General features: G+C 41.1%; 3 protein-coding genes across 6 annotated transcripts; 2 read left to right on the top strand and 1 right to left on the bottom strand.

The window, feature by feature from the left end:
* Positions 1–5,234: 5,234 nt before the first annotated feature.
* Positions 5,235–18,567, bottom strand: eif2ak1 (eukaryotic translation initiation factor 2-alpha kinase 1). Of its 2 annotated transcripts, none has more exons than XM_076298465.1 (15): positions 18,182–18,567; positions 17,018–17,185; positions 16,575–16,711; positions 16,274–16,317; positions 16,081–16,180; positions 15,907–15,987; positions 15,685–15,796; positions 15,481–15,529; positions 14,984–15,362; positions 14,543–14,654; positions 13,653–13,759; positions 9,660–9,777; positions 9,111–9,190; positions 7,281–7,514; positions 5,235–5,517 (listed from the first exon to the last, which is right to left on the bottom strand). In XM_076298465.1, exons 1-15 carry the CDS (start codon positions 18,384–18,386, stop codon positions 5,368–5,370), a joined length of 2,076 nt encoding a protein of 691 aa, XP_076154580.1. In that variant the 5' UTR covers positions 18,387–18,567; the 3' UTR covers positions 5,235–5,367. The 2 variants fall into 2 exon arrangements, with proteins under 2 accessions (XP_076154580.1, XP_076154581.1); XM_076298466.1 differs by lacking the exon at positions 18,182–18,567 and adding an exon at positions 17,380–17,770.
* pms2 (PMS1 homolog 2, mismatch repair system component) lies at positions 10,736–25,526 on the top strand. Of its 3 annotated transcripts, XM_076298463.1 has the most exons (16): positions 10,907–11,377; positions 11,536–11,630; positions 19,749–19,888; positions 20,019–20,105; positions 20,197–20,299; positions 20,586–20,769; positions 20,946–21,113; positions 21,282–21,379; positions 22,319–22,418; positions 22,523–22,607; positions 22,723–22,869; positions 22,962–23,817; positions 24,049–24,216; positions 24,325–24,425; positions 24,525–24,694; positions 25,087–25,526. In XM_076298463.1, exons 1-16 carry the CDS (start codon positions 11,222–11,224, stop codon positions 25,228–25,230), a joined length of 2,802 nt encoding a protein of 933 aa, XP_076154578.1. In that variant the 5' UTR covers positions 10,907–11,221; the 3' UTR covers positions 25,231–25,526. The 3 variants fall into 3 exon arrangements, with proteins under 3 accessions (XP_076154577.1, XP_076154578.1, XP_076154579.1); XM_076298462.1 differs by having other exon boundaries at positions 10,736–11,377; positions 24,325–24,694; XM_076298464.1 differs by lacking the exons at positions 10,907–11,377; positions 11,536–11,630 and adding an exon at positions 19,177–19,524 and having other exon boundaries at positions 24,325–24,694.
* Positions 11,708–13,403, top strand: LOC143138667 (ankyrin repeat domain-containing protein 61-like). Its single transcript, XM_076299090.1, has 2 exons — positions 11,708–13,204; positions 13,348–13,403. Exons 1-2 carry the CDS (start codon positions 11,932–11,934, stop codon positions 13,401–13,403), a joined length of 1,329 nt encoding a protein of 442 aa, XP_076155205.1. The 5' UTR covers positions 11,708–11,931.
* Positions 25,527–25,964: the final 438 nt, after the last annotated feature.

Below are 25,964 nucleotides of genomic sequence, written 5' to 3'. Positions count from 1 at the left end.
AGCACCGGAATCGTTCAGTTTTTGCAGAAAGCATGAAGTACTACCCCTAGTGATCAAAAATTGAAATGGACCCCAACACATAGCGCCCCCTAGTGGCCGCCATCTTGAATTCAAATATGGCTACCATTCTTAATGGAATTGTTGATAGAACTTCAAAATTAAACAAGATAAAACAGTCTTTTAACACTCAATTTTTAGGGTCAAGGAAGCTATTGACATGATTTCCAAACAAACTTGATGTTGGCCATTTTGAAATCCAATATGGCGGATACCAAATGTGAAAATATAGACCATCTCTATTGTTATTCATGATAGAATATCATTCAAAAACAATTTCGAATTTCAAAAACAAGTTTGAATAGTCATTTTATCACATGACAACCTCAATAATATACGAGGCATCAAGTATAATCTGGTCAGATTCCAATATGGCCACTATGTGTAAAAAATAAACCAATTATTCCATATCTTGGTTAATTGAAGTAACTACCTACATCATCAATAAATTCTTATTCTACCTTCTTCTCTTTCTGAGCAAACCTTAACTCTATACACTGCTCAAAAAAATTATACACTTTAAAAAAAACACATCAGATCTCAATGGGGAAAAAACATCATGCTGGATATCTACATTACATTACATTTTGCTGACACATTTTTAGCCAAAGCGACTTACAACCTGGTAAACAGTTTAATGCTTTTTAAACAATTCTCTCAACAATTCTAGAACAATTTAAAACAATTCAAAAAGGGAAAATAGGGAAAAGTGCATCAGTGAGTGCTGTTTTTATACAATCAAGTCAGGTGGTAGAATTAGCTAGTTGTAAGTAGTGCTACGAGAGGAGATATTCTCTGAAGAGCTGGTTCTTCAGGAGTTTTTTGAAGATGGAGAGGGATGTCCCTGCTCTAGTAGGAACTGGTAGCGCGTTTTACCAATGAGGAACAACAGATGAAAAAAGTTTGGATTGACCTGAGCGTACCGGTGGCAGAGCTAGACGATGTTTGTCTGAAGAGCGCAACGGTCGGGGGGTAGCATATATGCCTGTATGAGGGCATTCGAGTAGGTGGGAGCAGTAGGTTTAGCTGGGAGGACCAGCAGTTTGGTTTTTGAGAGGTTTAGCTGGAGGTGGTGTGCCTTCATCCATGTAGATATGTCTGAGAGGCAATCCGAGGTCTGTGCCGAGACCAAGGGGTCATCAGGTGGAAAGAACAGATAAAGCTGTGTGTCATCTGCATAGCAGTGGTATGAGAAGCTGTGCGAATGGATAATCTGTCCTAAATAAGTGGTGTGGATAGCAAAGAGAAGGGGGCCCAGTACTGAGCCCTGGGGGACCCCTGTGGTGGGATGGTGAGGTGCAGACAGCTGTCCAAGACATGATATGTTAAATGAGCATCCTGTGAGGTAGGATTTAAACTGATATGGACTGGGTAATATGTTAGGAACAAAAGGATGCCACTTCGTTATTTGGGAATGAAATGATCAATCCACAGAGGACTGATTTCAAAGACCCCTCGAAAATATAAGTGGAAAAAATGATGCAGCAAGCTAGTCCATTTTGCTTGAATTTCAGCACAGCAACTCATGATGGTACTCAGTAGTTCGTATGGCCCCGACATGCTTGATGGCATCAGGGCATGCTCCTAATGAAACGGCGGATGGTGTCCTGGGGGATCTGCTCCCAGATGTGGACATGGCCATCACTGAGCTCCTAGACAGTCGGTGGGGCAACCTGGCGGTGTTGGATGGACCAAAATATAATGTCCCAGAGGTGTTCAATCGGATTTAAGTCGGGGGAGTGTGGGGCCCACTGCACCAATACAGGGTCAGACAATGGGTCTGAAGTTTTCATCCTGATGCCTAAGAGCAGTGAGGGTGCAGTTGTCTTGCCCGTAGAAGTGTGTGCGTCCTTCCAAGGATATCCCTCCCCAGACCATCACTGGTCCACCACCAAACCAGTCATGCTGAATGATGTTGCAGGCAGCATTACATTCTCCAAGGCATCTTTAGACGTCACATGTGCTAAGGGTGAACCTGGTCTCATTTGTGAAAAGCACAGGGCGTCAATAGCGAACCTGTCAATTTTGTATTCTATGGCAAAATGCCAATTAAGCTGCACGGTGCTGGGCAGTGAGCATAGATCCTTCCAAATGCCATCGGGCCTCAGGCCACCTTCATGAAGTCTGACAGTGTGGTAAGAGACATTCACACCAGCGGCCTGGAGGAGGTCATTTTGTAGGGCTCTGGCAGGGCTCCTACTGTTTGTTGTTGCACAAAGGAGCAGATACTGGTCCTGCTGCTGGGTTAAGGACCCTCTACCATCCTGCCCAGCTCTCCTAGAGCAACTCTCTCCTGAAATCTCCTACATGCTCTTGAGACTGCGCTGGGAGACACAGCAATCCTTCTGGCAATGGAACGTATTGGTGTGCCATTCTGGAGGAGTTGGACTACCTGTGCAACGTTTGTAGGCTCCAGGTACTGGCTTATGCTACCAGTAGTGACACTGACCCTAGCCAAATGTGAAACTAGTGAAAAATCAGTCAAGTAGGATAAAGATGGAAAATGTATCATTTCCCACCACCTCTAAAACCATTACTGTTTTTACAGACCTATCTCCCTTCTTCATTTCTTGTCAAAGTTTTTGGAGAAAGTGGTCTTCAAGCAAGTCTTGGACTTACTATATCAGAACAACCTGCTAGACCCTATGCAGTCTGTTTTCATGAGTCATTATACTGAAACTGCTTTTCTGTCTGTGACCGAAGCATTGAGAGTAGCTAAGTCCTCATCTAGGTTGCTAAGTCATTAGTATTCATTCTACTAGACTTATCTGCAGCCTTCGATACTGTTAACCATGACATTCTCCTTTCTACACTATCTGAACTGGGATGTCTAGGAAAGCCCTTGACTGGTTTAAATCCTACCTTAAAGGGCACATGACCTCACCACAGGTGTGCCTCAGGGATCAGTATTAGGGCCCCTACTTTTCTTTATTTACACACTTCCTTGGGTGAGACCATTCGCTCCCATGAATTTGATTATCACTGCTATGCGGACGATACTCAACTTTACCTGTCTTGAGCTTTTGGTGTTTCCACCACAAAGCACACCCAAGGACTGGGCGCTGAACGCACTAGCAAGTGTCCTAAAAGTGCTGGTTCACTGACTAGCATGAGCCCCAATGTGTCAAGAGGGAGCTAAACTCATAAGGTATTACGTATTTGAATTAGCTTCATTGACAGGCATAATCATGGGATGCAAAATGTTAAACTACAATAAAACAAAATAGACCTTTTCAAACAATCACTATAAGCCTTAAAATAAACTTTAGCATATGCTAATTGGCCCCACCCACCTCAATTGAATTAGGCTAACAGTAGGATGTGCTGGACTGGGTTATGTACTAATTTATCTAACTATGACTGGGTGTATGTACTAATTGTTACTGGTGGTGGTCTGGTGGCCCGCAAGCTAGCCCAAGTGGTCCGTGAGCAGACGTGGTAAAATATAATATAGATGAGTTGTTTGCAATATTGAACCAAGTTGTATGTAAATCCAAACATTTCTGCAACACTGCCTATGTAAGGCATGCCAGTTTAAATCATATACATTCTCTGACACAATAAGCAAGGTGCAAAGACAATCAGTGAGTAGGCCTATTGTGTAATTTACTGTTGAAGTAGGTCTACTTTTTTTTTTTTAGCTAGGTGGTCCGTGAGGCTATTTTTATTGATTAAGTGGTCCTTGGTCTGAAAAAGTTTGAGAAACACTGCTTTAAGAGACAGACGCTAGCATCCATGGTTTTTAGCCTCCTTGCTAGCATGCCAGCCTCTAGGGGGCAAATTAGAAGGATTGAGCCCAGGCAAGTGCAGGGTTTAGTCACACATAGCCTAAACGCACACCCCATTTTTTGACTCGGTGTCAGAATGTATGGCTACTTCCTTAAAATCCAACATGTCTGCCATTTTAATTATGCATGATTGTCTCATTATGCATTTCATAATGCTGAAAGATGGCTATAACGTCATATTTTTTTTTTTTTGCAACACAGCTTAATTTAGCTTGAAAGTAACCTGCTACGGAGCAGGTTAGTTTTGTGGCATAAATTCCCATAGTTACCAAACTGGGATTCACGTTAACCTCATTAATGGAACGGAATTCTCACTAAAGACTTATCTAATTAAGCCAGGTTTGGTCTTTAGCGAGGTTGATGGAATACCCCCCTGCTGCTTCAAGTTTTAAGGGTGCTCGTTGCAGCAGGGAGTTAGGATAGACTCAACTTCTGGCTAGACTCATAGAAGGTCACTTCAGAATAGTCCACTTTGTGTTCCTTAACCATTCTGGGGTACTTACTGTGTGTTTTGAGGACCCATGTACTGCGACTGTTTTGACACGGAGCTTTACGTTTCGCTCCAGATTCAGGGCGCAACAAAGCAGCACCAAAACATAACTGAGCCTCTATTTTTAAAAATTTGTGTTCTTTTCATGGACATGTTCATTAAAAAAAAAAAATCTGTGAACATAGAGCCAAAAAGCATCATCAATCAATCAATCAATCATCATCATCATCATTTCCAGTCTGGCTTCTTTTTTTTTTCTCTTTTTTTTTTTTTAGTCTGACTTTTTCTGTCCAAAAAGTGACCAATGTTTTCTCTCTTTCCATTTGCACTATCTAAATGTTCTCATAGCATTTTTTTAACATGCTTGTCTTATCATTTTCTTTCTGATTTCTAGTTACCTTGGCATCTCTTTTCTCCTCCTTTATTTTTTGGTGAACACCATGCCAGACTGCAGATTTAAATAGGCTAAACTCAAGATTCAAGATACATCTGCGATACCAATTAAGGTGAAACAGATAGTTTTAAACCTCACTATAATCTAATAATTTATCATCTTTTTCAACAACAAATCTGCCTGGGCCATTTTAAAATATATACATAATGTTGATACTGATACTAATACTGATGTGTAATGTGCATATGCTGCAATGTGATGTGATGATGCCATTGTACAGATCTGTGAAAATGAATTCCCCCAATGGAACAATAAACTAACTAACATAAAATGCAGCTATACATGAGAAAATTGCTTTGAATGCCATCCCTTTTAGGCAGAAACAAAGCATGCTTTCAAGTAATCTGTGAGAGTACCAACAAATTCAGACACAACAATATGTCTTTCTAACAGAATGCATATAATATTCACATAATAAGTAAATACAGAAGAAGCAATTAGTCGTTTAAATAAAATTTATTTTACAGTTTTAGATAAGTAAAATATGGCACTCTTACATACAGACAGTGTAATATTCACACAGAAATATATTGACAATAAATTATTGACATAATTTTTTTTTTTTTTTACAGTTGGATTTAGCTGGGAGGAAGACTTGCAGAGGGTGACTCTGTGTTTTCCATTTGCTGGACATTATTCTGCGAGCCCTGCAGTTCACTTATTCGTCTTCGGAGCTCATTTATCTCCTCCTCCTGTTCATCGATCTTCCTCATTAAACTGTGGATAACCTTGGTGCGAGAGACAGATGTTTTGATCAATTTCAGGAAATAGTGGCAAGTGGGAATGGAAAATCAAATCAAATTTCTGAAGTCCTGAAATATACTTGGAACAGCTCTTTCAGCATCACCTTCACATTTTTTAAGTGGTCGTGGACCATTACTCAGTGTGGGACAAGACTACATCTGGGCCTACTGTTTTGTGTTTTTAAACGGAGTATGAAAATAAAACCTCAATGCACAGTACTGACAACATAAATTAATTACATAAATAAAACTTGTTATTTGTAATAAGGTGATGAAATGTAGGTTAAAAGCACTCAGATCCTAGTGTTGTGGGCTCATGTCTCATGGCCCTTCCACACCGCAGCTGAAAACATATGATGGGAAATTAGTAATTGTGGTACAAATTGTGAAAAATATTGATGAATGAGGATTCGTGCCAATAAGTCCCCATACATTTATTCCATTGAAAAATCACATTTAAGGAGGCAAGAGACTTTTCAATGTGGTTCAGGATAGAGGTTTGTGTCATAACCTCATAAGAATGAACGCAAACACATTTAGTGAAGGTTATTAAGTGAAAAGGTTGCTCCACAGAGCATTTGGATAATTTTGCACATGGCCATTTCTGGACAGCCTTAGTCTTAAGCCAAACTGCTTACATCACCTGTGAACTGCTGCGGTACAAGTGTGTGTGTGTGTGTGTGTGTGTGTGTGTGTGTGTGTGTGTGTATGTGTGCCCTGCAAGCTTTGCTTCTGCGGGTCTGCCAGTCTGTGATTTCTTACAAGGTTTAAGATAAACTTATTGTTATACCTCATTATATGATATGTGTATACAGTACAGAGAGTAAAAACATTGGGGTTTGGCTCCTTTTGCAGCAGTAAATAATAAGAGTAATATGTAGGGGTGTCGTGATTCTCCAATTTTTATTTTTATTTTCAATATTACTATTAATGCATTTCTTATGTTGTTCACTTTTTTTTTTTGGGGGGGGGGGGGCTTTTATTTTGAAACCGTTCCTACCGCAAGCTACTAAGCAGAACAGACAACATAGACGTGAACATAGTGAAATAACACAGAATGATAATTTGATTGTTATAACACACTCCGTAGAGTAGCCTTAGTGTTAACTGACGTGAATAAATGATCCTCATAATATTTCCACACCAGTGATTTCAGAGAAGCAGGAGGGTGTTTGAGTTAGGTTGAAGTCTTTTTTTAAGTGGCTGTAGCCTCAAATTTGAGGAGATAAAGTTAAATCGGCACTTCAACACTTGTGTGTGTTTTTTTTACCTCTTGGCATGCATGCTGGACGTGATATTGGGGGTGTCGCTGCATTGTTGATTCTACCTTTGATTTAGAAGCTTGAGATTGTGATGTCATTTTGATCGGTTTTCAACTTAAAAGCGAGATCGTGACAGCCCTATATGTAGGCTAAGTGCTAATGTTGTGAGGGGAGCAGTGTGGCACAGGTTATTGGAGCTTTTTTTGCCTTTGTGTAAAATAAACTTTCTTCAGTGGTCTTTTAAGGTGTACATTTTCATGAAGATGTCTGCAAATCACCAGAATGCTTTGAAATGTAAGGGTAAACTAATTTCTTGTTATAATAATATCATAAACATATGTACATGTTAATGCATTTACTTTTAAAGAAGTAAACTTTAAGTTTGTTAAACAACAACAAATGACAAATAATGTTGTGTGGACTATTGTGTTCTTCTCATTATTTTGGATGTGCTACCATCTTCTATCTCTTAGAGTCGTACCTTACCTTGTCTTTGGTGCTGAAGAGCTCACTCTCCAAAAGCTGTGTTGCACTAGGCCGCTTTGATGGGTCCTGACTGGTCAGCAGCTGGATGTACTTGGTGAGGACAGGCCACTTTTGAGACAGCGTTTCCGGAATCTTACCCTGTCGGAGCTCACCAAGTTTGTGCGCACGTTCCATCTCAGTCCCAAATGGCTGGAACAGCTCCACTGCAATCACCCCAATACTGTACATATCAGACTGGAGACATCACAAAGGCATTAGGTACTGAGGGTAAAACTATGTATTATACTATGTATAAGAACACACAAAAAAAGCTTTTAAAATGTTAGCTTAAAATGTTAAAATTAAAAACATTTTAAAATGTTAGCTTCTACCATCTCAATGTCATACACATTTCCACCATCACTGTCAACATTTTTAATGTGAAATCATACATTAAAAAAGGTGCAATTAACGGTTTGTGAGTTTGTGTTTGCTTTTAAAAGGATAACAGTTGACAATTGCTCCCATGGCTAGTGTGCATGTTGCAACTGAGATATTTTTAAGAATTGGATGAGGTCCAGGGGCCTATTGCACAAAAGCAGAATTAAGACATCCAGGATAAGTTACTGAGCTGCGCTCAATGAATCCAAAACAAGAGCGTACAGGCTTAATTGGTTGCACAACGAGCAAGCCAGGATGAGCAGACACGGATTCATCAAGCCAGGTGAAACCTATCCTGGATAAGTGCGCGCTCACGGCTCCCTCAAATAGACACCGCCACCGATGACAGATTCACCATGGCAACTAGAGCGGCTTCATTGCTTCTTCTACGGTGTAAAGTAGGTAGCGATAGCCTTTTCACAACAGCAACAAACAGCAACACCTCTGTTTAGGAGAATATTGCAACTAGTGTCACGACCACCACGCGCGAAATGGTTAGGCGCTCCCGTGACGTCCCATAGTCGCATGACAGGTCAGGAATGGCGAAATGTAAAAGTTAATTAATGATCACAAAAGTTTAAATAATGACAGTGGGTCTAGTTATATGTGATAACAATGTGTAGTGGGCAGTGGAATAACTTTTGGTTTCCGTTTGTGGTGACTGCTGACTGAGATAAGGGATGAGATTAAATAGATCCTGGAATTTAGCCTGGTCTGGAGCAGGCTAGCTCCACAGAATAAATCGCCATGGTGACTTATACCATAACATATCCTGCTGCCCCCTATCCTGCTTTTGTGCAACCGGATCACGGATAAATTGAGCCAGGATAACCAAGATATCCCGGCCTGGGGGGTATTCCATCAACCTCGCTAAAGGCCAAACCTGGCTTATTTCGATAAGTAATAAGATAATTCTGTTCCATTAAAGGAGAATTCCGGTGTGATATTGACCTAAAGTGTGTTGAAACATGATACCGAGTGTGAACGTATGTCCCATAGCCCATCTCGGCTTGTGCCCTGCACTCCAAAATCTGGCGCTAGTTAGCCGATGCTACCAACAGCTTTTTCAATGGTGGTGCTAAGTCGAGCGACGAGTAAGAATGAACAGGTATGATAAGGGATCAGATTCCAAAAATAATTCCGTGGAAATGCATGGATTCCAGTTGCTGCTACTGGAAGAAACTGGAATCCATGCATTTCCACTGAATTATTTTTGGAATCTGGAATTTGAAGGGCTGAAACAAGGTATACAAAGTACGCAGTTATATGGGGACACTAGCCTATTTATTGTATCTTCACTGTTACGTCATCACTATAAATTCAGAAGCATTTCAATTTTTTTGTACGACAAAATACTTTATTCACCCAGTGGCCAAATAATGATAGGCCCATGCTATAGGCCTACTTCACCTTGGAGTCATAATGGGATCCTTCCAGTTGCTCAGGGGCAGCATACACAAATGTTCCAACACCTGTTGTGTGTGTTGAACCTGTTGAAAGAGATCAACACAATTTTTTTTATTTAAACCTTTATTTTACCAGGAAGGTCCCATTGAGACACAATGTCTCTTCTGCCAGGGAGTCCTGGTCAAGATGGCAGCAATTATTTGAAAGACAAAAAAAATACATCATGGGACATGGATACAGAGCAAAGACATCAACAGCACACTAACACAGAGGACACAGAGTCAGAGACAACAAAGACTAAGGAGAGCTAAAATATATTGGAATACAATAGAACAGCTGAAAGATGTACGCAAATTAGACTATGCCATAACTTAATTAAGGCAGTTGCATTGGTTATGACCAGAGCAATGGTGATGGCATGACTTCTCTCACAGTCTTCTGGTGATCAAACCCACAGAATAACAATGTCGCCATCTATCGGCATATTACAAAGACGCGTGTTTAGTAAAAAGTATTGTGGGCAGTGGGCCACTGCAGAATAATGTTTCTTACCATTGCAAGAAGTGGTGGGTAGCGTCTCATTATCGTCCAGAATTATATCCTTGCAAGCCAGCCCGAAATCACCAATCCTTACATGACTGTCATGTCCATGGAGAAATATGTTTCTAGGCTTTAATAGGACAACAGAAAAATACTGAAAGTTAAGATGTTGATCTTGCATTGCTCACGTGGAACAGTATTTAGGTTGTACATTCTACCAGTAAACACGCCTGCGATCTAGAACATTTGTTACCGCCAAGTGAGCAGCAAATTATTATTTTTCAAATTTGACACGACATTTGTATTTCGAACTCTCGCTTATTCAATAAGAAATATGACCACCTGCTATAGTCCCTATTGTATGGATCACAAAATTAATAAGAGTAAAATATTTGAGGACAGTGCTGAGTTTGATCATGTACAATATAAATTACACGAAGCTATAATCAATGGAGAAATCGTTTTTGTCAAAAAGCTGTTGAAGTTACATAATGTCAACGCGGCTATCCAAGTTTGGAAATACTGCACCGTTTTTTCAAATGTACAAAAACTGGTAGGTTAATTACTTTCACATTAGTCTACATCATAAATTAATTGCCTTCAGTAGGCTATAACATCCCAGATAAGAGGCTGGCGGTCCATTGGGGGCATAGCTGGCGGTCCGCTGGCATTTTGCTCATTGGTTCTCTGAGGGTCGGCTGTCGGGTTGCAGACAAATTGCCCAATATTTTGCCACTATTGGTCTAAAATCTTTTTCATTTGTTCAGTTATACTCCATATATCATTTTATTAACTTTTCTTAATATTCATAACAAGTTAAATTTAAAGAGATGGTGGTCCAACGGCGGACCGGCACGCCACTGGCGGCATACCACCAGCGGTCCGCTATCTGCCAATCTAATTTTGCTGGGATCTATCAAATACAAATGTAACGTTAGACTTCTACACTACGTGCCCTAACACATTTGCAAACTTGTGTTCACCACCACAGATATTATAAAGCACCACAACACGGAAGTTGGGCGTAAGGTCTAATATTACGACTCGCACGTGTTTACATAGGCCTAACATACGTAATCGGAACACGATAGCCTATCGTCATTATGATAAAAACAAGAATATGGTGTGCATGTAGGCCTTTATCGATTCTTTTGATGTCGTCAGACTATTTATCTCACTGTTCAGGAGATGGAAGTGAATAATTTAGGCCTACCAACTTGACACAACACGTCTACCAAGTTTTTCTGACAGCTGTGACTGTGTGTGTGTGGGGTGGGGTGGGGGTGGTATCATCCCGAGGGCCACCCAACTTCTGCAAGGGGTAGATAACCGAGTGCTAAGCATAATTGCCTACTCGACACGCACGTAAAGTTGCACGATGTACCCTACAAAATATTAAGAGGGAACTACGTGGGAACTTCAGTGATATTGTTTGGGACAAGTAAGCCTATGTGAATACTTTCCTTCGTAGCTGAATCATTAATTAATTGTCTGGAGAAGACAAACAGAAATGCTATGAAATCGACGAATTACGCATCATTCAAAACGTCAAAGAATCTTCGACGGCGATACGGATGACAACCGAGGGCACCAACTATGGACTTGGGTCTACAGTTACATTTTACGAAGCAATTATGACAGAAAAAATTGAGTTTCTAAAGAACCCTGAAAACAGGCCCCTTGTCTGTCTGCCTTTAAACAATGTAAAACGGATTGATTTCGCTAATGAGGTAGGCTAATGTTATTCAATCTGTTTTATTTCATAGAACGCATGTATCTGTTTAAAAGGCTACACTTTTGTTTTAATAGGTTGCACTGTGCACACATAACTATTGTCATCACACATAAGTGTTCCTGGTTTTTCCCATGTACATTTTTAACCATGCAGGGACTTGCTATCCTGCCTATCCACCTTGCAGCTACATACAGAAAAGTGCAAAGCCTGGAGGTCCTTCTGGATGCCGGTGCCGATCCTGAACTGAGGTAACTCTTTCTTATATAGCCCTCATTTGCTTGCACTACATCAATAACCAGTGGCAATTGTCAGAATTTAACCACGTTGTCATTTTAATGTTTTTAACATTCAGCATAACATAGCCTATTAACACTTAGCCTAAACGATATCGACCTGTCCTGTTTGGTCAATAAAACTGATAGACTTCATGGTCATGAACACTGATGTTGATGTTTAACAGTAACCCTCTATTTACCTAGGGACCAACGTGGTCGCAATGCACTACATTTGGTCATCACTTACTGGCCAAACATTGTGCCAGCTTGGCCCATGCCCCGTTCAAAGTTTCGGCAAACCATGGAGACCATGCAGCAACGGGCTGAGGACTGCCTGCGGGTGCTCTGTGAACATGGTGTGGATCTGAACGCCCGGGTCAGCAACGATAGCCAGCAAACTGCCCTCCATCTTGCTGTGCGGTATGGTGCCGTTCCTGCAGTGGGCATGCTGGCTAGCTGTGGTGCCAATGTCAACCTTGCGGACATGATTGGCATGATGCCACTGCATATGGCAGCAGGTGTCCTCCACACCGACATCACCACCTGTCTCATTGAGCTTGGTGCAGATGTTAACAGAGCAGTAGAGTCATCTGGTAACAGCCCACTGCACCTGGCTGTACGGGCTGAGGCCAGCAGCTTTGCAGACATCCAGAGCAACAGCCTTAGCTGTATTAGTGCATTACTAGAGGGTGGTGCGAAGCCAGATGCTGTGAACCTCGAAGGTCGGACACCTCTCCACGAGGCCTGCAGTGTGGGCAGGGATGTGGTGGTGGACGCCCTCCTCCGTTATGGTGCAGATATCAACAAGCTGTCCACACGTGGAGAGACCTGCCTGTTCCTTTTCCTGGAGCACAAGCCAAACCTGAGCAACACACGACTGCTGGGAAAACTTCTCTACCTCACCTTGCCCTTAAAACTAACCAACTCTCAAGGTCTCCTCCCCAGATGCCTGGAGCTGCCTGAGCATGCCCAGCAGAGATGTCAATTGATGCATTTTGCAACACAGCCTCGTGACTTGCAGAGCCTCTGTAAGATCAGAATATATCAACTCTATGGGGAGGATGACAAACCCACAATCAGGGAGTTGCTGCCTTCAAAAATAATTGACTTCATCTTTGACTACTGGGAAAGCCCACTTGAAATAGACTTTACCAAGAATGATGAAAGTCCACTGCCTCGTTTTCAGTTCTATCCAAATTTCATCCCCCGACATTTTCCAAATGCTCCTCCACGGTTTGACACCCACCAAAACTCAAATACGCAACCAATTTTTGCCAGCAATCCCCCAAATTTCCAGCATATTCCCCGAAATCTTCCTAACTATCCACTAAATGTCCCAAATACACCACAAGTTTTTACGGCACATGTCCCAAACACCCCACCAGATTTTCCAAACATTCAGCAAGAATTCCACGATATCCTACGGAATTTAACTTCACGAGGTGTCCCACCCCCTACTCGAGGTGTCCTACCCCCTACACGAGGTGTCCTACCCCCTACACGAGGTGTCCCCACCCTTGCACGAGGTGTCCTACCCCCTACACGAGGTGTCCTACCCCTTGCACGAGGTGTTCCAAACCTGCAACGAGATGTCCCAAATCCACAAGGTGTCCCAAACGTTCCACATGTTGTCCACCAACACATTCCACCAAGTGTGCCAAACATTCCACAAGGTGTCCCTAACATTCAGGGAGGTATACCAAACATCCCACGAGCTTTCCAAGACATACCTGGAGCCTTCCCTAGCATGGGTTCACCTTTCTCAAACATGCTCCAAAGCTCTGGTTTCTCACACAGCACCTCATATTTTCCAACGATTCCAGATTTCACAAATTTAAGACATTTCAATAATGACTGAGCAAAACTTTGAGGTCTTTTTGAAACTAGATGACCTAAAACACTTCCTCACATTTCACTCAAAGTCTACCTAAATGTAGTTCTTATGGATGGACTGGATACTTGCTTGCCAATAAAAAAAAACTGATAGTGACTTACCTTGAGGTCTCTGTGCATAATTCCTCTAGAATGGATGTATTGTACCCCTTCCAGAATTTTACGTAGTATATGAAACAGTTGCTCTGTGGCCATGGATCTGTGTGCATCTGAAATGAGAAATTAGTTTGACCAAAAACAAATTAATGTAGTAGTCATTAATTACAATGTCACTTTGGTGCATTTCTCAGATCAGAATTGAAATTCTCCAAACTTCTTGCTCATCCATCATCCTCCTCATCTTCACACTTCAAGCAATTTCTTGTTATTTTTAACAAACAGCAAATGCTTTGCCACATCTATGCAACTGATTGTATACAATTGTGTGCTGTTTGTTTTACATTATCAGTTGTTAATGTTATGCTAGTCAAAATACATTATACAGGTTCTCTGTTGAATAGTCCTTCCCTAAGTAAAAGTATACAGTATAACTTAAAGTGTGACTTTTTACTGCTGAAATTGATAAACGCTCAAAGGAAAACTGCAGCCTTTTCATTACAAAATGCTTTCAGAGTAAACTGCTGTCTGAAATCTTGTTGATAAAATTGTGTTCCTGACAGAGACACAGTAACCTGTTATTCTGATGACACTGACTTGTTGATTGGCATAAATATTTGCTTTTGAAAGTGGTGCAGTCTGCACAAATTGTTTGCAGAAATGCACTTGCTGTACAAATGTTATTGATGATTTGAGAAATGCACCAAAGCAACTGAGAAAAACTGTAATACATCAAGTGTCCATTCACATGTTATACATCTCATGACTTTAACATCCACTTGTTCTAAGGACATTTCTGTGCGTTGGTTAAAGTCATTACCTGAGGGACACAGGTTTTATATCGTAAAGCATTTAGATTTACATGTAAAGGCACAGAAGTTATAAATTCAAATTACTTGTAACATGAGTAAGCTCCTCTATGGGTTTGGAATTCTTCTCCTGGATCCAATCCTTAAGGGAGCGTTCACACAGTTGCATCTGAATATAGAGCATCAGGTGGAACTGCACCTGCAAAACGCCCAGAATATCACAAATAAAAACGAAAACAGACCAAAGTCAGACCAGAAACAACAAATGTGTGTCATGCTATATGATGTTATATGACTTTGCCAGTACTGATCATATCCACCAGGTGAAAAAACGAGCTAATAAACACCCAGGGCTTAAAGCAATGAAAATGTCGGTGCCTGAAGTTATCAGACATTTATGAGGACGTCATATATACTGTAGTCTCATTGCCTATTTTCAAATCTTAAGCATACCAGCACATGCCTGAATTCCGGCACGGTGCCTGAACACTTTAAGCCCTGAACACCAGTGTCTCAAACCATTCTTACCTCCCGTGGTTGGCTCTCAGCCCACTGCTGACTGCTATCTACATCGATGTAAGAGTTATTATTCCTCTCCACTCTGTGCCCACTGAAGTCCTCCTCCGACAACACAGAGCTGTCCCAGCACGATGGGGCAGCCGCCATGACGGGGCAGGCTGCAGCTGTGGAGGCTGGCTGGCCGAGGTACACGCAGGGGACAAAGTGGTCGGGATTACGTGTAACTTTTGAACACACGACCTTGGAACTCTCTCCTCCAGTAGGTCCGTCTATCTGGCATATGCTCCCCGATGTGTGTGTGTCGTCAGGCATGGAATCCCTGGGGCACCCTGAGCTTTCAAACACAATCGAGGAGCCATTGCTGCTGCCACTACTGTCCTCTGGATATCTGAAATGTGCAGAGAAATATTTCTGTGTGATTCAGTGGCACGAAGTTATAAGATATTGGTGAACAGCAAAAAATATCCATAAATTAATCAAGGGGAGTAAAGTTACGACAGCAATACCTTAGTGATGGTCTTTCAAGGGCTGGTAGGGCAGGTTTCAATCTAGCCTCTGATAAACAAAAGCAAATTAAAAGTTAAAAGGGCACAGTTAAAATATTTACTCCGTTTTGTATTCATTGGCATCATATTCTAGTTAAAAAAATGCTGAAGACGCTAAGGATGTCTCATTCAATATGTGCAGAGAAAATATTCAAATGAGTATACCTTTAGGCAACTTGCTGTCTGTTCCCGGCTGAACATGTTCCATCCATGCAGTGTGATAGCCTACTATGTTTGGGTGCTGGAGACTGGACAATACTTTCACCTCTCTAAGAACCTAAAAACGCAGTCAAAACAATACTGTACTCAACGACAGCACTGCGTACCTCCTTCAAAAATGTGAGTCATTAAAACGTTTTATTTCTGTCAATTCAAACACAAACGCACCTTCATGCAGTCATCTCTTGAAACATTTCTGATGAGAATTTTCTTCACAGCATAACACTGTCCATCCAACTTGTTGGTTACCTGAAATAGTGATGTGTGTCCAATTATATAATTTAGCGAACAACATGCTGCTATACCATATAAACTTAATGAGAGTATATAACATAACCACACCTTGAAGACTTTCCCATAAGAACCTTTGCCGAGAGCTGAGATCTCTTCAAATTCACTAAGATAACGTGAAGTTTGTGCTTGGAAAAGGCCATCTTTTGGTCTGTGATTAGCAAAGACAAAATCTATCAGAAACACACTCCTAAAGCAACAGTTCCCTAAAACCAACATGGCCATCATACAACATTGTTCTTACCTTAAAAGATTACTCTGAGGATCCGTGCTAAGGTATTTACAATCCTGGAGGTGGAGAGAAAGTAAGATACTGGTTAGTCCAGATATTCAGAGGGGCTTATGGTTAACTTTGCAGCTACATTTTAACCATTCAACACAAACAATCAGCACAAGCCTGAAATACTGACATTGTGCCCTAACACAAATACTATGTGAACATGTAATGTGACTATTTTGATTCAATATATATTTGTGTATATTTGAACAGACACAATTTCTTGTGTGCGCAACAATTCCATTGGACACAAGTTGAGCCATCCCACCTGAGGAAATAGTGAGGAGGTGGCTGCTCGGAGGAGCTCAGTAAAGGCACGGTTGTGCTGAAGTCTCACGGTGCTGAACTCATCACTGATGGCAAGGGGGGAAAGGAGGTTCATGCCGGCCAATCTCTGACCAATCACTGGGGAAAAGGGTGAGATGAGACAGCAGTTAATGACAGAAATAGAGCAATTCTCAGGCCAGTTCGGGCTGTGTGGTGTCCTTTTCTTTCGTTTGTTTCACTTTAAAGAGAAAAAGCCTAAACTTTCCCAGAGGAACCTTGACCAAAAGTTGAAAACCGTTGAGGCAACATCGAAAGAGAATAGAGAAATGAACATACAAAATGCTTTTCTTAGCAGAAAGTTAAGATTGATGGTAGTTTTATGAAGCATTGACATTTTCACATTTCCACAGTAGTGTACAACTTGACAACATAATGAATATTTACCCTTAAAGAGCATACGTGACCTAGTGGGATCCCTCTCGTAGACAAGGCACAAATGTTCCAGTAGGGAGCCGAGCAAGAGGTGATTGGGGATGGCAGATGTAAACTCTTGGATGGACGTGTACTGTTTCCCTGCCATCAGTACTTCACAGTTGTTTTCTGAATCTGAAGCTTCATATACCCAAGAGAGAGGAGAAAATTAACAACAACAAAAAACAAGCAAGACAAATCTCAAGCAGCTAGCCTAGCAGACAGAATGATCCATTTCATAGCTCAAAGCTTCTTTAGCATCAATGCTAAATTCTGCACAGTTTCATGGTGCTAAAGTCAGACAAATGTTTATGAATCAACAAGAACTTTCATACCTTCAGCAATAACTTTAGCAATTAGTGCAACTATATCCCTTTTCTCTGAATTCATTATTGACACTTCATCAGACAACCCTCCTACTCAGAAAAGTTAGTAGTAGACCACAGGCTCATGTCAGGCTCCTATAAACTCACTGGTGGCTGTTTTCAGTGTAAACGGGTGGGTTAGGTTAGGGTATGCTTATCTGTACAAAACATAAAGCAGACATCTACGCCCAAGAGAACACCATGGTGGGAAACACTCCAAAAAGAGTAGGCCTACCTCATATCCTCCTGTCAAAAAGGGGTGTGAGTTAGATATGTGATGTAACCTGACTAATAATAATATAGCCTACTAGTAGTCTTAATACTAAGTCCTAAGCTAAAGCTCTAAGAAAAAATTTGAATTATGATGCATGTCTTGACACAGGTGTTACCAATTTCTATCAATGCATCAATCATAACAACGACAATGAATATAGCCAGCTGCTTCCATAATTCCAAGCTAGGGCAAGGACACAAATGTATCTCTGGTCAACTACAGATGCGCTCCTGTTGGTCCTGATTCCTAATGATACCTAACTCTAGCTGGCAAGGGCACTCAATTAAACGATGTAATCGTCCTTGTTGTCTCTAGGCTATCGGTCATTGAGTCAATAGTAGGTGAATTCCTTCAGGTCTGAGAAGAGGTTTCCTTTAACATAGAATCTTGCCAGCTATGTGTCTTAGATAATCACCACACCCCCTCATCATAAGCCACGGCTCAAAATAACTGGAGAGGCAGCCTACTACGATAGTTCAACGTGCAAGCATTACTTACTGTCAAACTGAACATCCTCGTCGTCATCATCATCATCAGTTAGGCACAGTGGGTTTGCCTCTTGAATTCTACTACAAGTTCTTAAAGTCCTCTGGAAGAAAGGGTTGGCTGTAGTCCGACCATTATCACTACTCGAATGTTCCGCGATATTGTTAACGTTAACGAAATTGCCCCGTCTGTTGAACATGCTGTCTGTTTGACTCATAGACTATATGACTATATGGCCCTCCAAAAAGCATAAGGTTGACGAAGAAACGCGCTTTGTTCTACTCCACCATTTAGGCTTTCGCAATTTATAAAACAATTAAATTGGTAACATTACTATTTGAGTAATAGAAATAGTATTTCTGTGCTTATACACCGGCCACTTCTACCCCTTACAACGATTCGCCATGTCTGGGCTGTAGTCAAATCAGGGAGTGTCATCAAAGAAATGTATTAACAAGAACCGAAAATCACACATAATGTGTTATCTATTATTTTAAGTTACAATAACAATTCTTTGTCATGTATTTTACCTGCAGTATAAGGAAATTATATGATGTAATGATGTATTTTTTTTTAAATCCCCCTTTTTCGTCCCTCTATGTAAATCAAACTTCAGTCACTATCCCTAAAATACGTGATCGTACTGTCACATGGACAGCGGGATGATGAAATGTTTCAAATCTTGTAAAACTTGCTTTTGTTCCAATAAGCAACAATAAACTAAGGATTGCCAGCAGAATATTTGCACTTGATAAATATAGAAAAGGGATGCATTTTGAACTTCATACTAATTAAATAAATTACTATGCGAAATTAAGTTACAAACTCCCAATATCCCAACACCAAACATTCTAAACTCTTAAGACTATGGCAGCCAATAAGTTGAAAATGGCACAGCTCAAGGGAACCTCCAATCTTGCAACTTGCTTGTTTGTGATAATCATAGACTGGTGACCTTACTAAAATTAGATTTACAACTCTCGCGAGACTGGCTTACTAGCGCGCGGAACACAAGTGTTGCTGCCATAGCATGTAGCTATCAAGAAGTAGTCAAAGCTTTTCACTTAGAAATGCTCCTAAAGTCGTTTGTATTATATCGACAGTACACCGTAGGATAATTTGGCAAATAACTGTCTAAACATGCATACACAAGGCATTTTGGAGGTATTCACTAATAGCTTAGCTATCCCTGAGTCTTAATGCTAAACTATAGAACTATCATATTCAGTTAACATTAGTTTACAGTTCAGAACCGCAAACACAAATCCTTGTGTAATTGACCACCTGCACAAGAACTTGCTCACCAAAACGCGAGTGACAGTCTGGAATTTGTACAACTGGATGATGGATAGCTGGTAAGTGAGGCTAATATCAACAATGCGAGCATACAATGTCATGCATACATTGACAACCGATTGACGATACAAACAAGACTATTATAACGTAAACAGCACGTTAACCACAGCTTTATATAGGTTGACAACACACCACCGTGTTTATTAGATATTATAAGTGTGAAGACAGGTGAGTCATCCACTTGTTATTTATGTTGATAGAGTGTTTTGCACTCTTCCCACAGCACTGAGCCAGCTCGGGCCATCAAGGCAATTGACAAACATTCAGTACACCAAATCTGCTCTGGTCAAGTTGTTCTGACTCTTGCCACAGCTGTAAAAGAGTTGGTAGAGAACAGCATCGATGCAGGTTCCACCAATGTCGGTATGAAACCACAATACCATAATGTGGCTATAATGACTAGAGCTGTTCCATTACATTTTCAATGTTAATTTCCAATGATGTTTTATATTACCTAAAACCTTATGTGTTTTTGATCCCCGTGTCTCTGCAGAGGTCAAACTGAAAGAAAATGGAGCGGAGTTGGTGGAGGTATCAGACAATGGCAGTGGAGTAGAGGAGGCAAATTTCGAAGGCCTAAGTGAGACAGTGATAACAATCCCAGACATTTCTTATAGCTTTCAATGAAATGCAGATTTTGTAAGTTGACTGAATTTTGACTGTTTTCACAGCGTTGAAGCACCACACATCCAAGCTGCGCGACTTCTCAGACCTCATCCATGTGGAGACCTTTGGTTTCCGTGGGGAGGCCCTGAGCTCTCTCTGTGCTCTCAGGTGTGTGCTGGACTGCAGGACCTCACAGTATACCCAGTTTAAAGCCTTTAAGATGCTTGTACATCCAGTTAGGCAACCCAGATCTGGGCAATTCGGCCAATATATTTTAGAATAAAAGGCACTGAACACGAAAGGCATGAATGAATGAATGAATGAATGAATGAATGAATGAATGAACGATTGAATGAATGACACTGTCTGAACATCTTTGTCACAGAATGTAAAAAAAAAATATATATGTGGTAGAGTTTTCAATTCTCTTCCTTCTTGCTTCCTTTCCTGCCAGTGACATAAGTGTGGTGACGTGTCACAAAACTGCCCAGGTGGGCACACGGCTCGTATTCGACAACAATGGTCGCCTGGCCCAGCAATCGCCCCATCCCCGCCAGCAGGGCACCACAATCAGCCTGCAGCAGCTCTTTTACACTCTACCTGTTCGACATAAAGAGTTCCAACGCAACATTAAAAAGGTATGAAGTTTATCATGAAAAGGGGTGCGTGCCTGAGATAACAACAGCTGTGTCAGGGGTTTTCTGTGAGTGTGTCTGTAATATTCCTTTAAATTCAAAGCAAATGTTTCATGTGCAATTGGTTTAACTTTAGGTTGGATCTCAACCAACTGTTTGGTTGCTTGGTGTGTTTTCAGGAATATGCAAAGATGATGCATGTGCTGCAGTCCTACTGCATCATCTCCACGGGTGTTCGTATCACCTGCACAAACCAGGTGGGTCAGGGCAAACGCAACACTGTGCTTTGCACCAGTGGAAGCAACAGCATGAAGGACAACATTGGAGCTGTGTTTGGACCCAAACAGGTTAGCTGATTTGACCAATAAGACAGTGTATGTATTCATTGTCTTCAATAGAGTTACCTTTCTGTGTACTATTATGTACTAAATAGTAATAGTGAATGTTGGACTTTGCACGTTTGTGTGAGGATAAACATTTATGGTGTGTAATGCGGCTTGGCCATTCCTCTGCAGCTACAGACCCTGATTCCATTTCAGCAGCACTCCCCGACTGACTCAGTGAAGGAGGACTATGGGCTCAGTGGAACAGAGATGCCCAAAGAACTCTTCACGTGAGTTTCGATTGTAATTTGGATTGTGCTATTGGATGTTACTTTTCAGTTTAAGTAGATATGAGTTTCTAATATATCATCTCCTCATCAATTCACCCTTCGCTAAGTCCCGCCCTCCTTAGTTACTGTTGCTATGTCTGACAAGCTTTAGCACCCTGCACGTCTATTACATAGGGGGAGAACCGAGACTTTTCAATGAAATGTAATTTACAAAGACATCGTACCACACTGAAAGCTAATATTTTGTCACTAGCAACCTACATCTGTCCTCTGTCAAATACAGTTGGAATTTTATCTCTGAACAAAACCGTTCATGAGTTATTTAAGCAAAAGTCGAATGTGCGTTTTGTTTCATTCGACTCTCCTGGCCAGAATGAATGGAACAGGCATGGGGGACGAAAGAAACATACCATTTAAGCTATGTACTTCACACAACTTCAATATTTGACAACATATCATGAATGGTACTTTAAATAGGTGTTATTTTAAATAGATTGCTGATGGGCTATACATCTTGATGAACGTCTGTTAACAACTTCTTGCCGTTATCGTGAAGCGTGTATCTCGCGGTTATGGAAATATCATGCAATATGCCATTTTTTACAGTTAGAACAATATGTGTTCCCAATTATATCATGTTTCTATAGTGTAACATGTTATTTCACTGTGTCTTTACGTGGGTTAGGGCACCACACATCCAAATAAGTGCCCTTCATGACCCACAGGCTTTCAGTCTCCACAGGTTAACATGGCAAAACTCGAAAAGCTTGTCAGACCTCCCGTGCCTAGTGACGGGTTGCTAAGCCACGATTGGCCTGTGGCGGTTTTCGGGTGTGGCTTAGCGAAGGGTGAATTGGTTAAGACATGTTTTTGCAAATTGTCGTTATATGTAATGCAAACTGTTGTTTAAACAGCTGACTTTCTATGCTTGTATTGCAGCATCTCTGGTTTTATATCCAGAGGTGACCATGGTGTGGGAAGGAGTTCAACAGATAGGCAGTTTTTCTATATTAACAAAAGACCCTGTGACCCCACAAAGGTGCTTACAAACATACAAACTCATTCTTTAAACATATTCTTATTTATTTGAACAGCTTATGACATATTAATGTCATTATAATGACTTGCATGTTTACATTTCAGGTCTCAAAGCTGGTAAATGAAGTTTATCATATGTACAACAGACATCAGTATCCATTTGTTGCTTTAAATATCACTGTTGCTTCAGGTAAATCTGAGTCTCATTTCCTTAAGTAGTAAACAAACAGTTTTATGGTCATATTGTTAAGAACTATTGACAGCTGAGGATGTCGGTTTAGCTGTTGACCTCTGCTCTTTTTTAGAATGTGTGGATGTGAATGTCACACCAGACAAGCGCCAGATCTTCCTTCAAGAAGAGAAGCTTTTGCTGGCTACCCTAAAGAGTTCACTGATTGCAATGTTTGAAACTGGTGTCAACAAGATCAGCCTCGTCAGCCACCCTGCACCCAGTATGCACTTCTATCAATCTTAAAAAAAGATATGTATATTTTACTACATATTTTATGAGTAAATAATTACAGTATATATCCTTTTCTATCAGGTGTATGCAGATTGGCTGAATCAGCTCATGCTGCTGAAAGCCACCAGACCACTGTTTCAGAGGATGTAAAAGAGGATGCTCCTGAAACTGCTCTGTCCAGCCCAAAGCCATCATCTCTCAACTTAGCAGGCTTAAAAGCTGCCTTCTCCAATCAGCAGTCTTCAGCCTCTACAGCAAATAAGAGTAACTGTAAAGAGGTTTGCAGTGGTCCAACTCAGAAGACCATGCAGTCTTTTTTCAGCTGCCCGGAAAAGACTACCTCTTTCAAAGCATGCAAGACATCCCCACTGAAATACAGTCCAAAAGACACATTCAAGTCCTCTTCTGAGAGGCGATCTGTGCTTGATGTCTACAAGTATGACAGACATTCAGAGAGCGAAGTGGATTCTGGTATGTCAGATCATTGTTCTACCACAGGAACACCAGACAGCCTGTGTTCCACCAAGTCAGAGTTAGACTCACCTGACATCCGTATTAAGACCGAGGTGGATGATGAGCTTGTGAATGTAGACTGTGCCGTGTCAGAAAACATGACCCAGGAACCACATCATTCAGGTCCGTCCAGCCCAGAGGCGAAGAAAGCCAGACGAGATGAGGACCCTTCCTCAGGAAGCTCAGCTTCAGACTCCAGGAGCATCACATCCTCCACCACTGATAAGCTTGATGCCCCTACAAAAGTTCAGAAGAAAAGCGTGACATTGCCATTCAGCATGAAGGAACTCTCTGGAAGAGTGCAGAGACTTCAAGAACAGAGGAAGGGGAACGGAGATGGAGGGCTGCTTTACCGGCGCTTCAGGGCAAAGATCAATCCAGGGGAGAACCAGTCTGCGGAGAATGAACTGAAGAAAGAGATTAGGTATTTAACAACACACACAATGTTTTATATTTTTCAATGTGTATCAGACTGTCCTGCATGTTGGAAAATGTCACAGTGTTTCTGCATGGTACACAAAAGTTAAGTTTACAAAAAAGTACTTTCTGGGCACACAGTGGGTATTTCACACTGGGGGGGGGGTCTACATCAATAGGAGCGTTTCTTCAATAGGAAGCTAAACCACACAATATTAACCCTGGCTTCTCTTTTCAGCAAAGACATGTTTAAGAAGATGGACATCATCGGGCAGTTCAATCTTGGCTTCATCATCACCAAAATGAATGCTGACCTTTTCATAGTGGACCAGCATGCCACTGATGAAAAGTACAACTTTGAGATGTTGCAGCAGCACACTGTGTTACAAGGACAGAAACTCATAGTGTGAGTGTTTCATATATCTTTCATGGTCTTATTCCTTTAAGAGTACAATCTAAGTTTGGTCTCATCGCTTTTAAAGGAACTGAAAAAAAGTCTCCTTTCATTCCACAGACCACAGAATCTTCAAATTACCGCTGTCAGTGAAACGGTGCTCATAGATAACCTTGAAATCTTCCGGAAAAATGGCTTTGACTTCCTGATTGATGAGGATGGTAGGAGCACAAGGCCACATGATGTTTTTATGTTTGTCTTTTCTTTGATGTTCTCTGCAAAGTTATCATGTTGTTGTTTTTTTATGTGTTTGTTTCCAGCACAAGTCATGCAGAGGGTGAAACTGGTGTCCCTCCCCACCAGTAAGAACTGGACCTTTGGCCCGAATGACATAGAGGAGCTCATCTTCATGCTGAGTGACAGTCCAGGGGTGATGTGCCGGCCTTCCCGGGTTAGGCAGATGTTTGCGTCCAGAGCTTGCCGCAAGTCGGTGAGTGAGGAGGATACAGAAGTAGAGACTTCAGGCATAGAGTAAAGCACCACCTACAACATTAGTATGCCATTATGTGGATGATTTGGGGAAAACCACAATATAGTCATTTAACAATTGATGTTTTTTTTTTTCATATTTGTGCTGCAGTCTCTTTAAATTCATATTAAGCAAATTCGTCTTCACTTGTTAAGTTTTAACATTTCTTTTGAAGTTTGTTTCATGGATAGAGCTATGGATATGATTATTTATTTAAACACATCCATTTACTTGTATGCACTCTTTGTTGTGATATGTTGCCAAAAATGTATCAATGCCATTTCCGTAGAGCAACATGAGCCTGCTCTAAGTGTGTGATTTGTTTTTTTGACATGTTGCTTCCTTCCTGTTAGGTAATGATTGGCACAGCTCTGAATATCAGTGAGATGAAGAAACTTGTGGGACACATGAGTGAGATTGAGCAACCATGGAATTGTCCTCATGGGCGACCTACCATGAGGCACTTGGCAAATCTGGACGTTATTTCACAGGACTGAAACTTCCGAAATACTAGTATTGTTTATTAAAACCCCTCAGACTGAAGTGCATTTTAGCATACTTTTGTGCAAAGGCCTTTTTGAACAATGTGTTTATAAAGTGCAGGTTTAATTTAAAGCTCTATCCTAGTAATTGTTTTAATAGTGGCATGGCCCTATATTGTGCAGGAATGTTCAGTTTGAACACGTAGTCCCACAATAGCCAAATATTTGGCAGATTTATTCAATGTACATATGTTTGTCTTGAGTGTAGTTTTGTACTTTTAAACTACGTGTAATAAAGACATTTTAAAACATTTCTATTCAGTTCTGTTCATCTTCCCAATTCACTATAAAACGCTGTTTGGCACTTAGCTGTCGCCGTAGAGGAGGGAACACCTTAGCAACTCAAAGTTGTTACTGTTGTCAAGTTACCCTTTTCGCTAGATTTCGCTATTTAGACTAGAACAGTAAATGGCGAAAGGAGATAAAAAGAATAAAGAACCAGAAAAGACGCTAGAGGCATCGTTAGGTAGTTTGAACGCCTACACGGCAAGCGCTGGATATGATCCAGTGATGCAAACTGACGATTTGACAGCAGAGCAGGAGAATGAGTTTGCCTCAGCACCAGTCCTGTCACAATCACAACTTATCGCAGAGCAAGAAGGAAAAGCTACCCTGGTCAACACAATTATTAAAAGGTTGGCTGTTTTTTCTTTTTCTTAATAGACCACCGTATTCTACATAAGATCTTG

The sequence above is a fragment of the Alosa pseudoharengus genome, unplaced genomic scaffold, assembly GCF_046254945.1.
Source record: "Alosa pseudoharengus isolate Yale_2024_CS ecotype anadromous, Long Island Sound unplaced genomic scaffold, YU_APseudo_1.1 YU_APseudo_1.1_scf_21, whole genome shotgun sequence".
Taxonomy (NCBI): domain Eukaryota; kingdom Metazoa; phylum Chordata; class Actinopteri; order Clupeiformes; family Clupeidae; genus Alosa; species Alosa pseudoharengus.
Note: the sequence above shows the minus strand (reverse complement) of the source record. Positions and strands in the feature narration are given on the sequence as shown.

Excerpts from the sequence above, each read along its gene's own strand:
- pms2 (XM_076298462.1), top strand. The coding sequence starts at position 11,222 with ATGACAACCGAGGGCACCAACTATGGACTTGGGTCTACAGTTACATTT. Across the intron at positions 20,106-20,196 it reads GGCAAATTTCGAAGGCCTAA|CGTTGAAGCACCACACATCC; the intron begins GTGAGACAGTGA and ends CTGTTTTCACAG. Across the intron at positions 21,114-21,281 it reads CTGTGTTTGGACCCAAACAG|CTACAGACCCTGATTCCATT; the intron begins GTTAGCTGATTT and ends ATTCCTCTGCAG.
- LOC143138667 (XM_076299090.1), top strand. The coding sequence starts at position 11,932 with ATGCCCCGTTCAAAGTTTCGGCAAACCATGGAGACCATGCAGCAACGG. Across the intron at positions 13,205-13,347 it reads TGTCCTACCCCCTACACGAG|GGAGGTATACCAAACATCCC; the intron begins GTGTCCTACCCC and ends CCTAACATTCAG.
- eif2ak1 (XM_076298465.1), bottom strand. The coding sequence starts at position 18,386 with ATGAGTCAAACAGACAGCATGTTCAACAGACGGGGCAATTTCGTTAAC. Across the intron at positions 16,318-16,574 it reads CCTCCTCACTATTTCCTCAG|GATTGTAAATACCTTAGCAC; the intron begins GTGGGATGGCTC and ends CTCCACCTCCAG. Across the intron at positions 16,181-16,273 it reads CCTCAGAGTAATCTTTTAAG|ACCAAAAGATGGCCTTTTCC; the intron begins GTAAGAACAATG and ends TGCTAATCACAG.